Source organism: Hyperolius riggenbachi, chromosome 2 (assembly GCF_040937935.1).
Source record: "Hyperolius riggenbachi isolate aHypRig1 chromosome 2, aHypRig1.pri, whole genome shotgun sequence".
NCBI lineage: Eukaryota > Metazoa > Chordata > Amphibia > Anura > Hyperoliidae > Hyperolius > Hyperolius riggenbachi.
The window spans coordinates 462,760,900-462,774,446 of NC_090647.1; the positions used below are offsets into that span (position 1 = coordinate 462,760,900).

Below are 13,547 nucleotides of genomic sequence, written 5' to 3' on the forward strand. Positions count from 1 at the left end.
TTGCGAACTGAGGAAGAGGGAAGCAGCCCTGACAACTTTAGGCACAAGTCTTCCCATAACGGAGCCCCAGGTAAGTCACTATTTCATTTTTAGTGAGTGCTCAGAGTCCCTTCAAAGCAGAACTAAAGCCAAATAAAGAAAGCAGTCCATCAAACAAAAGAATCGTAGAAGTAACAATGTTTGCCGGCCTTCCTTGAAAAAAAAATCAAATATAATAACATATTTAGAATGTAATAATAAAGTAAATTGACTTCTGAAATACATACAAATATCAGTATTTGCTAAGGTTGGCTGCATTTCCAGTCATTGTGTAAATTATTTTTATTCTAATAGAATATCCAGGTATCCGGAACTCAACTATCCAACAGTATCAACCAACCAGCACAAATCACCGGCAGTTCTCACAATAGTGAAGGCCAACTTCTAAAGGTGAGTACACACATCAGATAAAAGTCTTTGGAAAATGAAAGATCACAGACCAATTTTACCCCCTTCCATGTAGTATGAGGGCATACTCTACACAGTCTATTCTATGGAGCTGCACTCCCCATCAGATAAAAATCTTTGCAAAGTGCTGCACACAAAGATGTGCAAAAGATCAGTATCTGCAAAAGATCTGTTCCTGCAAAAGATCCGTTCCTGCAAAATGCATTCATAGTCTATGATATCTGCAGATCCTCATACACACCTTGTTTAACAGACATTCATCTGCACATCAGATCCACCAGGATGGATCTTCAGATCTGCAGATAATTGTCAGATCTGCAGATGGTTGTCTGTTAAACAAGGTGTGTATGAGGATCTGCAGATATCATAGACTATGAATGCATTTTGCAGGAACGGATCTTTTGCAGGAACAGATCTTTTGCAGATACTGATCTTTTGAATGTCTACAGCATCTGTGTGTGCAGCATCTTGCAAAGATTTCTGTCTGATGGGGAGTTCAGCTCCATAGAATAGACTGTGTCAGTATGGCTCTCATACTACATGGAAGGGGGGAAAATTGGTTTGTGATCTTTCATTTTCCAAAGACTTTTATCTGATGTGTGTACACACCTTAAGGCTGTTTGTGAGCTCTGATGTGCTTAAAGGCTGGGTTTCTCGGCTCCCCCAAGGTTAATATGCTTTCAATTACTGTATTTCAACATTTAATACAGAGTTCATGGTATGTATATAGAGTGGGGTATAGTACTGTATTAGCTAGGCATATTTTTAACATTGAGTCTCAAGCAACCAGAAAGCACACTTATCTGGTATCAGCCAATCCCCATTGATGCCGGATAACCGAGACTCTACTGTGTTATTTAGTATTTATGTAGTCTTTTTACTAACTGTCCCTCAGAGGGGCTCACAATCTAATCCCTACCAAAGTCATAGGTCTATCATAGCCAATTTAGGGCGAAGCTAATTAACTTATCTGTATGTTTTTGGGATGTGGGAGGAAACCGGAGCGCCCAGAGCAAACTCACGCAGACACGGGGAGGGCATACAAACTCTGTGCAGATAGTGCCCTGGCTGAGATTTGGGGACCCAGCCCTGCAAGGCGACAGTGCCATCCACAATGCCACCAGTGCCTAGAACAGAAGGGGGAGGTTTATGGCAGTAATAGCAATTATCCTTTCGTAAACAGGTTAAAGAGACTCTGAAGTCTCCATACTGAAAACTCCTTAAATCACCCCAAACTCCCTGGGGCACATCACAGGGCTCCTTCCGCATAGAGGCAGAGCTTTGGGCTCAGCCAGGATCACCGCCTCTCCCCGCTCCTCTCAGTCTTCCTTCACTGAGAAGGGCAGCGAGAGGCGGCGATCAGTGCTGACTGATGAGCATGGAGGCAGAGCTACAGCCCAAAGCTCTGCCTCCTTAAAGTGACACTTAAGTCACAAAAAAAACCCTGAGTTTTACTCACCTGGGGCTTTCCTCAGCCCCCTGCAGCTGATCAGTGCCCTCGCTGTGTCCCTCCGATCCTCCTGTCCCCGGCGGCGGCCACTACCGGTGTCGCCGTCACCGGCCGTCAGGCTGGGAACGCGAGTGATTCTTCGCATTCCCAGCCACAATATTTCCCCCTATGCTGCTATTGCGGAATCCTTGCCGCAATAGCAGCATAGGGGGAGACATTGTGGCTGGGAACGCGAAGAATCACTCGCGATCCCAGCCTGTCGGGTCCTGATGGGGAACCAGGAAGTACCCGCCGGCGGGGACAGGAGGATCGGAGGGACACAGCGAGGGCACTGATCAGCTGCAGGGGGCTGAGGAAAGCTCCAGGTGAGTAAAACTCATTTTTTTTTTTTTTGTGACTTAAGGTTACCTTTAAGGCTGCAAAATCCACGACCAAGAAAGTTGTGGATTTTGCCGGGGGAGTTAGGGGTGATTGATGGAGTTTTCAGCCGTGGGTATGCGGCGTCTTAGGAGGGGCGATTATGTTAAAGAGGTTTTTAAAGTAAAAAACTCATTTTTTGGAGACTTCAGAGTCTCTTTAAGCAAGAGGATAAGGGAATAAAGTGCCTCACATCCCTCTTCCACACAGCAATATGGGAGGTTGTGCTGCTGCAATTATGCAGTGGCCATTTTTAAACAAAACCAGAAGTGAGAGTGATATGGAGGCTGACATATTTAATTTTAAACAATACCAGTTGCCTAGCAGTCCCACTGATCCTTTTAGCCATAGACCTTGAACAAGCATGCAGATCAGGTGTTTCTGACAAAACTCTTGACAAGACAAGATTAGCTGCATGCTTGTTTCGGCTGTGTGCTTCAGACATTACCAAAGCCAGAATTATGAATGTGACTGCCAGGCAACTAGTAAAAGGAAATAAATATGGCAGCCTCCATATACCTCTCGCTTCAGGTTCCCTTTAAGATATCAGGACCCGGGCCAGAAGCTCCACGAGATGCCATTGCTGGACCTTCACAAGGATTTCATCAGTATGTGAGTTTTGGGGAAGAAGAAAGTGTGATGGGGGCACCTTGAGGCAATAGCTTTTCATGCCTTCGACAATATCATGATATGAAAAATAAGCTACAAATGTGTAGCTCTAAATACAGTAATAATATAGAAATCCTACGTAATAAAATATTTGGTTTTGTACACATAAGGATCCAGAAACCATAGATTTTATTAAGTAGGTTGTGTGCGTGTCGTTGGCGTTTGTCTACGTGATTTGCGGATGTGTGCGTGTGGGAGCGCGCACGCCACTGCAGAATTCGCTATTGAACAGGATAAAAAGACTCACTAGTGTACACTATGCTTATGTACAGTGGAAAAAATGATTGCTGTTGCTTTTAAATAAAGCTATTTCATACAAAGTGTGCTGGCTGTCTATGACTCTCAGGGACTCAGCTGAAGAGATTTATGTGTGAAGGCGGGAGAGGAGCTGGAGGGAAGATGACAAACCCTGAATAGACTTTTCATACTTCTAATAGTTGCTTTTACATCATAACACCAGCTATGTGTCTGCTGTGTCAGTCCATCCATGCAGAGTGTTGTGTGAATCACTAAATTACAAATGAATATGAAACATGTTCTCATACACGCAGGTACAAAATTACTCATTAAACCTTTACAAGTGTCTCTATGTGACAATGCATCCTACACATCTTCCACACACACATGGAGGAAGGCTTTTGATATTTAAAGCCATTAGCAGGTTCAGCAATCTATATATGTCCATCTGTTGCTGAACTATCAGCAACAAAACCCCCATGCATTCTTGAAAGAGGAAACATCCGTTCAAAATTAAAACACAATCTAATGAGGGTGCTCAAATGCAGGGGCGCCTCTAGCCATTTTGTCACTCCAGGCGAGAAAACCTGTGCAACCATGAATCCATGAAAAATAACAGACACCACTTTCAATTTAAAATGTACTTGTAGCTTTTCTGAAAAATTACCTTTTCTGCTAAATCCCTCCACAGACCTCACTACCTAGGAAAAATAAATAGCATCTCAGGATCCCCTGTGGAAAGGAGGGTGAGTGGCAGCAACATTTGAACCTCCCTCCTATCGATAACAGTAAGAAGAAGGGTGGATGGCAATGGTAACCGCACGCTGTTCCCACAGAAAAAAGTGAGAGCGTATGAGTGGAATAATGCACCATGTCCCCTCCCGTTAGGCACAATGAAAGGTCAGATCACTGTGATGTTCTGGATCTTTTGTTGGATTATTAGGGAAAGGGGGTTTGCTTTGGTTATTCTAGACTACGGCATTTTACCTAGTATCTCTAGGGTCCATAGTCTTGATTTGTATCTTTTGAGATCTGTGCCTTTGTGTCTCTAGGATTCTGGGTATTGCAATATATATCTATGGTCCTGGGACTTGCCTTGAATCACCACTGTCATGGATCTTGCCTCGTATATTTAGGGTCATAGGTTTTACCTTGTATCTCTAGGCTCCTGGGTCTTGTCTTGAATCTTTAGGGGCATTGGTTTTCATGGGTCTTGCCTTGTATCCCCCCTTATAGACCTGGGCTTTGCTTTGGATCTTTATGGACATTGGTCTTGCCTTGTATCTCTATAGACCTGGGCCTTGCCTTGTATCTCTATAGACCTGGGTCTTGCCTTATATCTCTATAGACCTGGGTCTTGCCTTGTATCTCTATAGACCTGGGTCTTGCCTTGTATCTCTATAGACCTGGGTCTTGCCTTGTATCTCTATAGACCTGGGCCTTGCCTTGTATCTCTATAGACATTGGTCTTGCCTTGTATCTCTATAGACCTGGGTCTTGCCTTGTATCTCTATAGACTTGGGTCTTACCTTGTATCTCTATAGACCTGGGCCTTGCCTTGTATCTCTATAGACATTGGTCTTGCCTTGTATCTCTATAGACCTGGGTCTTGCCTTGTATACCTACAAACCTGGGTCTTGCCTTGTATCTCTACAGACTTGGGTCTTGCCTTGTATCTCTATAGACTTGGGTCTTGTCTTGAATCTCTTGCTTTGTATCTCTATAGACCTAGATCTTGCCTTGTATCTCTATAGACCTGGGTCTTTCCTTGTATCTCTATAGACCTGGGCCTTGCCTTGTATCTCTATAGACATTGGTCTTGCCTTGTATCTCTATAGACCTGGGTCTTGCCTTGTATACCTACAAACCTGGGTCTTGCCTTGTATCTCTACAGACTTGGGTCTTGCCTTGTATCTCTATAGACTTGGGTCTTGTCTTGAATCTCTTGCTTTGTATCTCTATAGACCTAGATCTTGCCTTGTATCTCTATAGACTTGGGTCTTGCCTTGTATCTCTATAGACTTGGGTCTTGCCTTGAATCTCTTGCTTTGTATCTCTATAGACCTAGATCTTGCCTTGTATCTCTATAGACCTGGGTCTTTCCTTGTATCTCTATAGACCTGGGTCTTGCCTTGTATCTCTACAGACCTGTCTATTGCCTTGTACCTCTATAGGCAGACAGACAAATGACAGCGCTCAAGGCTGCACCAGAGATGTAAACTAACAGAGGCATGCAGAGCCCCACTGGGGATAAATACATACCTTGAATGCAAAACAGATGCAAATTATGTACTAATTCTAATCTAAAAATTTGGATGTAGATTTGAAGCAATGAATGCAGCTAGCCACTAGTATACTTAGGTTCAATTTGTACATCGGGAGACATGGTAGTGCTTTCAAACAAACTGAATGATCTATCTGCATGGATGTGCAGATCTCCAGGAACTGGACTATATTACACAACTAGCACTCAAATCAGGCAAAGGAGGGTGTTAGCTTCAGGAAACAATGTGTGCACAGATTATTACCTAATAGACACCCTGTTTGAAAGACTTCTGTTTGAAAGCACTGCCATGTCTCCCGCTGTACAAATTGAACGTAAATATACTAGTGGCTAGCTGCATTCATTGCTTCAAATCTACATTTAAAATTTTAGATTAGAATTAGTACATAATTTGCATCTGTTTTGCATTCAAGGCATGTATTTAGCCCCAGGGGGGCTCTGCATTGCCTCTGTTAGTTAACATCTCAGGTGCAGCCTTGAGTGCTGTCATTTGTCTGTCCGTCTGCTTGATGAAATGTGTATACCATTTATGATTAGCAGCACAAGGAATATTATGCTTTTATTGCTAGACTAGTGTTAGGCCTTCCCCGAGAGGGTCCATCATCACCGTGGAGAAGTCTATTAGGTAATAATCTGTGCACACATTATTTCCTGAAGCTAACACCCTCCTTTGCCTGTTTTGAGTGCTAGGTGTGTAATATTGTCCAGTTTCTGGAGCTCTGCACATCCATGCAGATAGATAATTCAGGTATAACTTCTGTTTGAAAGCGATGCCATGTCTCCCGTTGTAAAAATTGTATCTCTATAGACCTGGGTCTTTCCTTGTATCTCTATAGACCTGGGTCTTGCCTTGTATCTCTAAAGATCTGACTTGTATAACAATAGACGTGGACCATAATTGGTATTGCTAGGGTCCTGAATATTGTCTTATATGTCTAAGGGCTTTAATGTTGCCTTGTATTTCTAGGCTAGTGAGTCTTTCCTCAGTAGCCTAGAGTAAAACAGTGAGTTATTTTATTATTCTAGCAAATAAGTGCCTAAAATATTGGCAACATATTACTGAAAAAAGTTTGCATTACTAATAATAAATAATGTTTTATCCCATACTGGGTATCCCAGAAGTCAGAAAAGTCTTATAACTCTGTGTTCACCACTGGAAAATAGGCTGCAGGTGGTTTAACCCCCTTGCCGTTCCAATTCTGACGGCAAGGGAGCTGCGCAGCATTTTTTAAAACATTTTTTTTTTAATCATGTAGCGAGCCCAGGGCTGACAAGCGGCATCCCCCACCCACTCTGATCGCCTCCGGCGATCAGAGTAAGCAGGAAATCCCGTTCAGAACGGGATTTCCTGCAGGGCTTCCCCCCCGTCGGGATGACGTCAGAGGGAATCCCGATCCACCCCTAAGCCTGGCACTGATTGGCCAGGCTGCGCAAGGGGTCTGGAGGGGGGGGGGGCTGCGCGGCGGGTAGTGGCAAATCGGCGGCGAGCGGGATATGCACGCAGCTAGCATTGTGAAAATCGGACCAGCGGGGCCGGAGAAATCCTTCTGCGCAGGTTACCCCGAGCTGAGCTCGGGATAACTGGCAAGAAGGTTAATGAAATGGTGCTTTATTAAACTGAAATACAGTATCAGGCTCCCTGCACATTGAAAATCCGTTTTATGATTCCGATTCTGTTTCGGATTTTCAATTCCGATTTTCCCTGAATACATTCAACAGAAAAACAGATAAAAAAATGCAGCATGCAGTAAAGATTGAAAATCGGAATCGGATGTAAAAACTGATTAAAAATCGGAATCGCATGCAGTGTGCAAGAGGCCTCAGGAATACTTTAAACAATGACTTTTCTGCCTATGATACCTGGAAGCTGAGTGATTACAGTAGTTCTTGCATATAAACAGCTATTGAAACTTCACAGGCAGCTGTTCTCCTATTAGACCTGGGGCTAATGGCTGTGTGCTCCTTAACTAATGCAGTCATGTAATTAGGTTTTCAAGGAAACTTCCCGTAAATCATGTAATGTTCCAATGCAGTAACAAGCTGTCTTTGGAGGAGTGTAAGTAGTTAAACTGGACCTGAACTCTTGCACAAGAAAGAAGGAAAAAATAGAGAAATGCACCCTGTATGTATTTAGAGAGTTTAGCCCGTTTAATTCTCCCTCATTTGTGTCTAATCACAAGTTGTAATTTGGTCTCTTCTGTCTCACATGACTGTCACGACAGATAAGCAGATATGCCCATTTGAAAGTACAGGCTGTTAACAATATGTCTGCTTCCATGAATCAGGAAGTAGAAACAGTGCAGATGTATTTTAGGATTTGTATTAGCTGTAACAAAGAAATGTTTTTTTGTTTAACCAGCTGAGCGGTCTGGACGAGCTCAGCTCGTCCAACACCGCCAGCGGCTGCCGCTCAGGCCCTGCTGGGCCGATTTTAATGAAATAAAAAGCAGCACACGCAGCCGGCACTTTGCCAGCCGCGTGTGCTGCCTGATCGCCGCCGCTCTGCGGCGATTCGCCGCGAGCAGCGGCGAAAGAGGGTCCCCCCAGCCGCCTGAGCCCAGCGTAGCCGGAAAAAAAAAGTTCCGGCCAGCGCTAAGGGCTGGATCGGAGGCGGCTGACGTCAGGACGTCGGCTGACGTCGATGACGTCACTCCGCTCGTCGCTATGGCGACGATATAAGCAAAACAAGGAAGGCCGCTCATTGCGGCCTTCCTTGTTTATTCTGGGCGCCGGAGACGATCGGAAGATCGCCTCCGGAGCGCCCTCTAGTGGGCTTTCATGCAGCCAACTTTCAGTTGGCTGCATGAAATAGTTTTTTTTTTATTTAAAAAAAACCCTCCCGCAGCCACCCTGGCGATTTAATCAGAACGCCAGGGTGGTTAAAGGTTATTGTGCTGTTGTGCATCTTTTAGAGCAGAGAGGACGTTCTGAGTTCAGGTCCGCTATAAATGAAGCATTAGTAGCAAATTCCTAAAAAAAAAAAAAAAAATCCTTGTTAATCAATGTTACCGGTAACGGCGAGTGATATTGGGACGAGCGACTAAATCTCCGGTGCTGTTCCTGCAATGTGTATGTATACAGGATCTTCTAAAAAAATTAGCATATTGTGATAAAGTTCATTATTTTCTGTAATGTACTGATAAACATTAGACTTTCATATATTTTAGATTCATTACACACAGCTGAAGTAGTTCAAGCCTTTTATTGTTTTTCTTATTGATGATTTTGGCATACAGCTCGTGAAATCCCAAATTTCCTATCTCAAAAAATTAGCATATTTTATCCGACCAATAAAAGAAAAGTGTTTTTAAAACAAAAAAAAGTCAACCTTCAAATAATTATGTTCAGTTATGCACTCAATACTTGGTCTGGAATCCTTTTGCAGAAATGACTGCTTTAATGCGGCGTGGCATGGAGGCAATCAGCCTGTGGCACTGCACAGGATGCTTCAATAGCGGTCTTAAGCTCATCCCAAGTGTTGGGTCTTGCGTCTCTCAACTTTCTCTTCACAATATTGCACAAATTCTCTATGGGGTTCAGGTCAGGAGAGTTGGCAGGCCAATTGAGCACAGTAATACCATGGTCAGTAAACCATTTACCAGTGGTTTTGGCACTGTGAGCAGGTGCCAGGTCGTGCTGAAAAATGAAATCTTCATCTCCATAAAGCTTTTCAGCAGATGGAAGCATGAACCCACTTTTGAACCAGAAACAGCGGCAGAAGCGCCTGACCTGGGATACAGAGAAGCAGCACTGGACTGTTGCTCAGTGGTAAAAAGTACTTTTTTCGGATGAAAGCAACCTTTACATGTCATTCGGAAATCAAGGTGCCAGAGTCTGGAGGAAGACTGGGGAGAGGGAAATTCCAAAATGCCTGAAGTCCAGTGTCAAGTACCCACAGTCAGTGATGGTCTGGGGTGCCATGTCAGCTGCTGTTGTTGGTCCACTGTGTTTTTTCAAGGGTAGGGTCAATGCAGCGAGCTATCAGGAGATTTTGGAGCACTTCATGCTTCCATCTGCTGAAAAGCTTTATGGAGATGAAGATTTAATTTTTCAGCACGACCTGGCACCTGCTCACAGTGCCAAAACCACTGGTTAATGGTTTACTGACCATGGTATTACCGTGCTCAATTGGCCTGCCAACTCTAGTGACCTGAACCCCATAGAGAATTTGTGGGATATTGTGAAGAGAAAGTTGAGAGACGCAAGACCCAACATTCTGGATGAGCTTAAGACCGCTATCGAAGCATCCTGGGCCTCCATAACACCTGAGCAGTGCCACAGGCTGATTGCCTCCATGCCACGCCGCATTGAAGCAGTCATTTCTGCAAAAGGATTCCCGACCAAGTATTGAGTGCATAACTGAACATAATTATTTGAAGGTTGACTTTTTTTTGTTTTAAAAACACTTTTCTTTTATTGGTCGGATGAAATATGCTAATTTTTTGAGATAGGAAATTTGGGTTTTCATGAGCTGTATGCCAAAATCATCAATATTAAAACAATAAAAGGCTTGAACTACTTCAATTGTGTGTAATTAATCTAAAATATATGAAAGTCTAATATTTATCAGTACATTACAGAAAATAATGAACTTTATCACAATATGCTAAATTTTTGAGAAGATCCTGTATATGTAATGTGTAAATTGTTATGTAATGTGTGCATTTATACACTACCTGTCCTGTGTCGTGGTGCCCATCTGTCTTTCGCCGCCCTTCTATTAGGCTAATACATGCTGTGCGCATAGCACGCCAGTGCATGACGTCACACGCGCCACACCAGCAGCATGTATGCAGGTAATAGAAGAGCGGAGGAAGACAGGCGGGCACAACGACACAGGACAGGTAAATATAGGCAGCCGACAGATCTTTCTCTAATCAGATACGATCAGAGAGAGATTTGTCTCTTGGTCAAATCTGCCCATCATCGCTAGATGTATGGCTTACATTACTGTAGTCCTAAAACAGGACTCTCCAAGATAGAGACATTAGTAATGAGCCTTGCTCTCCTAGTGCACTGTGCCTGTGCTGCTGTCAGCAGCCTGCTCACTGTACGATGCATGGTTAGAGAGCTGTGACTGAGGAAAAGCTGCAGCTGACTTGTTTACTGACCTCATTTTGATGCTGCCAATATCACTGTACAGGTTGAGGAGTGCAGGTATACAGATAGGGTGAGCCATGATCTCATTCAGCTGAGGTCTCTTGGAGGGGTCCAGATTCAGCATACTTAGTATCAGCTGTCGGAGTTCAGGACTGTAGCGGTCCGATATGGGAGCAAAAGTACCACTCATGATCTTCAGCACTAAGGCAGGTAAATTCTACATATACAAGAATGCATGACATTATAATCTGCAAGTACTAATACATAGTGTAAATTATCAGATGTATTATGTAGTCTACATTACGGTTCTAATAAATACTAGAAAGGACCTCTGTAGACACTGTTGTTCAAATGCAGAGTTTCCCCTGACTGTACAATTATTCAAAGAAGGTCCACACACCACTTTAACAGGAAATTTTTATTGCTGCATCACGATCATAGACACACAATCAGCCACACAGGGTCCCCTTTGTCAAGGTACAGCTACGATCGACTGTGTGTATACAGTGATGGTCTGGCCTCCTCTGGTGTTCACCATCACTGTTTTTTGGGGGGTTTATCATCTTGAATATGTTTTGCCGGTGTGTCACTGAGCAAAACATGGAGCGAAATGGAGAATAAATCTGGATTGGCATAGTAACCCCCCCCCCCAAACAACATGTGCAGTTTGTCATGTTTTAACATAGCACCGCCATACTGCAGTATATTATATTGTCTACTTTGCAGAAACATGAAGTCAGTAAAACAGCAGATAACATCACTGTCTGGAATTACTGATATTTCTCAAGGGGATAAGGGCTCAGCAGCAGGTATGTGACAGTCCCTGCGATTCTCTAGAAAGATATGGTATTTCCTGTGCTAGAAAAACACCCATGCTGCAGTATTGATGAAACTGTGTTTAGCCTTGCAGAAAGAGATTTGGATTTGTGTCATGCCCGAAAAATGTATTAAGTGTTAGACAGGTTAAATAGTAACTTTACTGATTCCTGCTCACAGACATCAACAAAGACAGATTATTCACACTCACATTATTTTGTTTATTGTAGGTGCCTTATTGCAAGTTATGCTAAAAAAAAACTGCACCTATTCAATAATAAACCACTTGGTATTAAAGGGGAAACAGGAAAAAAAAAGGGTGCCTGGGGTGCCATGGAAAGAAGGGTGCCGAAATTCACGGCAATGATAAAAGCCATGATTAGTGGCGATAAGTGAAAATTTGGGTCGCCCGGAGGTGCCTGATAAAATAGCGAGTGCCAGGGCTAAAGGGTATGCAAACAGCAACAAGTACCCCCGGCCCCCACTATTTTATCACATTTCTGCATATTGCCGCAAGTCACGGCATTGTGTGTGTATGTGTGTGTGTGTGTGTGGGAGGGGGGGGGGGGGGGTTAAAAGGGTTAGTCACCACCAGGGTAGTTAAGGGTTAGGCACCAACAAGTTGGGGGGGGGGGTTAAGGGTTAGGCACCATGGGGGGGGGAAGTTAAGGGTTAGGCACACGACCAAGGGGGGTTGGTGGATTAAGGGTTAGGCATTGGTAGAGGGAGGGGTAAGGGTTAGGCACAGATAGACGGATGGATAAGGGTTAGGCATCGATAGAGGGAGGGAGAAGGATTAGGCATCGATAGAAGGAGCGATAAGGGTTAGGTATCGGTAGAGGGAGGGATAAGGGTTAGGCACCGATAGAGGGAGGGATAAGGGTTAGGCATCGATAGAGGGAGGGATAAGGGTTAGGCATCGATAGAGGGAGGGATAAGAGTTAGGCATCGGTAGAGGGAGGGATATGAGTTAGGCATCGGTAGAGGGAGTGATAAAGTTTAGGCATCGGTAGAGGGAGAGATAAGGGTTAGGCATCGGTAGAGGGAGGGATAACAGTTAGGTATCAGTAGAGGGAGGGATAACAGTTAGGTATCAGTAGAGGGAGGGATAAGGGTTAGGCATCGGTATAGGGATGGATAAGGGTTAGGCATCCTTTGAGTGAGGAATAAGGGTTAGGCTTTGGTAGAGGGAGGGATAAGAGTTAGGTATCGGTAGAGGGAGGGATAAGGGATAGGTATCGGTAGAGGGAGGGATAAGGGATAGACATAGGTATAGGGAGGGATAAGAGTTAGGTATCGGTAGAGGGACGGATAGGGGTTAGGCATCGATATAGGGAGGGATAAGGGTTAGGCATCTTTTGAGTGAGGGATAAGGGTTAGGCATCCTTTGAGTGAGGGATAAGGGTTAGGCTTTGGTGGAGGAAGGGATAAGAGTTAGGTATTGGTAGAGGGAGGGATAAGGGTTAGGCTTTGGTGGAGGAAGAGATAAGGGCTAGGCATCGGTAGAGGGAGGGATAAGGGATAGACATAGGTATAGGGAGGGATAAGAGGAGTTAGGTATCGGTAGAGGGAGGGATAAGGGATAGACATAGGTATAGGGAGGGATAAGAGGAGTTAGGTATCGGTAGAGGGACGGATAGAGGTAAGCATCGGTAGAGGGAAAGTTCGATGTGAGAGTAAGGTTAGGTCATAGTAAAATATCAGTAAACATTACCAATATTTTATTATCAGAATCATGTAGTAGAATATCAGTCATTTTATTGATGTGCTACTAGCAGCAATATCCGGATCCCTTTTTTCCACATGCCATTATTACATGTGCCCATTAACGAAAATACTCCATTAACAGTCTATTGCTTGTGCTCTCTCTCTCTCTCTGCACTTTTGCATTGCAGCAACTTTTCCATCCTAGGACCCATTACCCAGAAGCTGAAAAAAACATTGTGGCAGGTGCACAAGTACAGTAATCCATCACATAGCTTTTATAATGTCAGCTTTTATAGTGTCAATATTCAGGTGCATGGCAGCTTTCCTGTAACCAGGGCAGCCACAAACAGCCATATTTAGTCTAGCATGTTTATACACCTATATAGCCAAGAGTTTGTGACACTCTGTGGCATAATCTGA

General features: G+C 43.9%; 1 protein-coding gene across 6 annotated transcripts in view; it reads right to left on the reverse strand.

Annotated features, from left to right (window-relative positions):
- The window catches only part of NEK8 (NIMA related kinase 8), a 173,764-nt gene that overhangs the window by 127,214 nt on the left and 33,003 nt on the right, over positions 1-13,547 (reverse strand). For all 6 annotated transcript variants that reach the window (XM_068270141.1, XM_068270145.1, XM_068270143.1 and 3 more), the window contains exon 5: positions 10,616-10,821. In XM_068270141.1, coding sequence (XP_068126242.1) covers positions 10,616-10,821 — 206 coding nt within the window. The remainder of the gene's footprint in view (positions 1-10,615; positions 10,822-13,547) is intronic.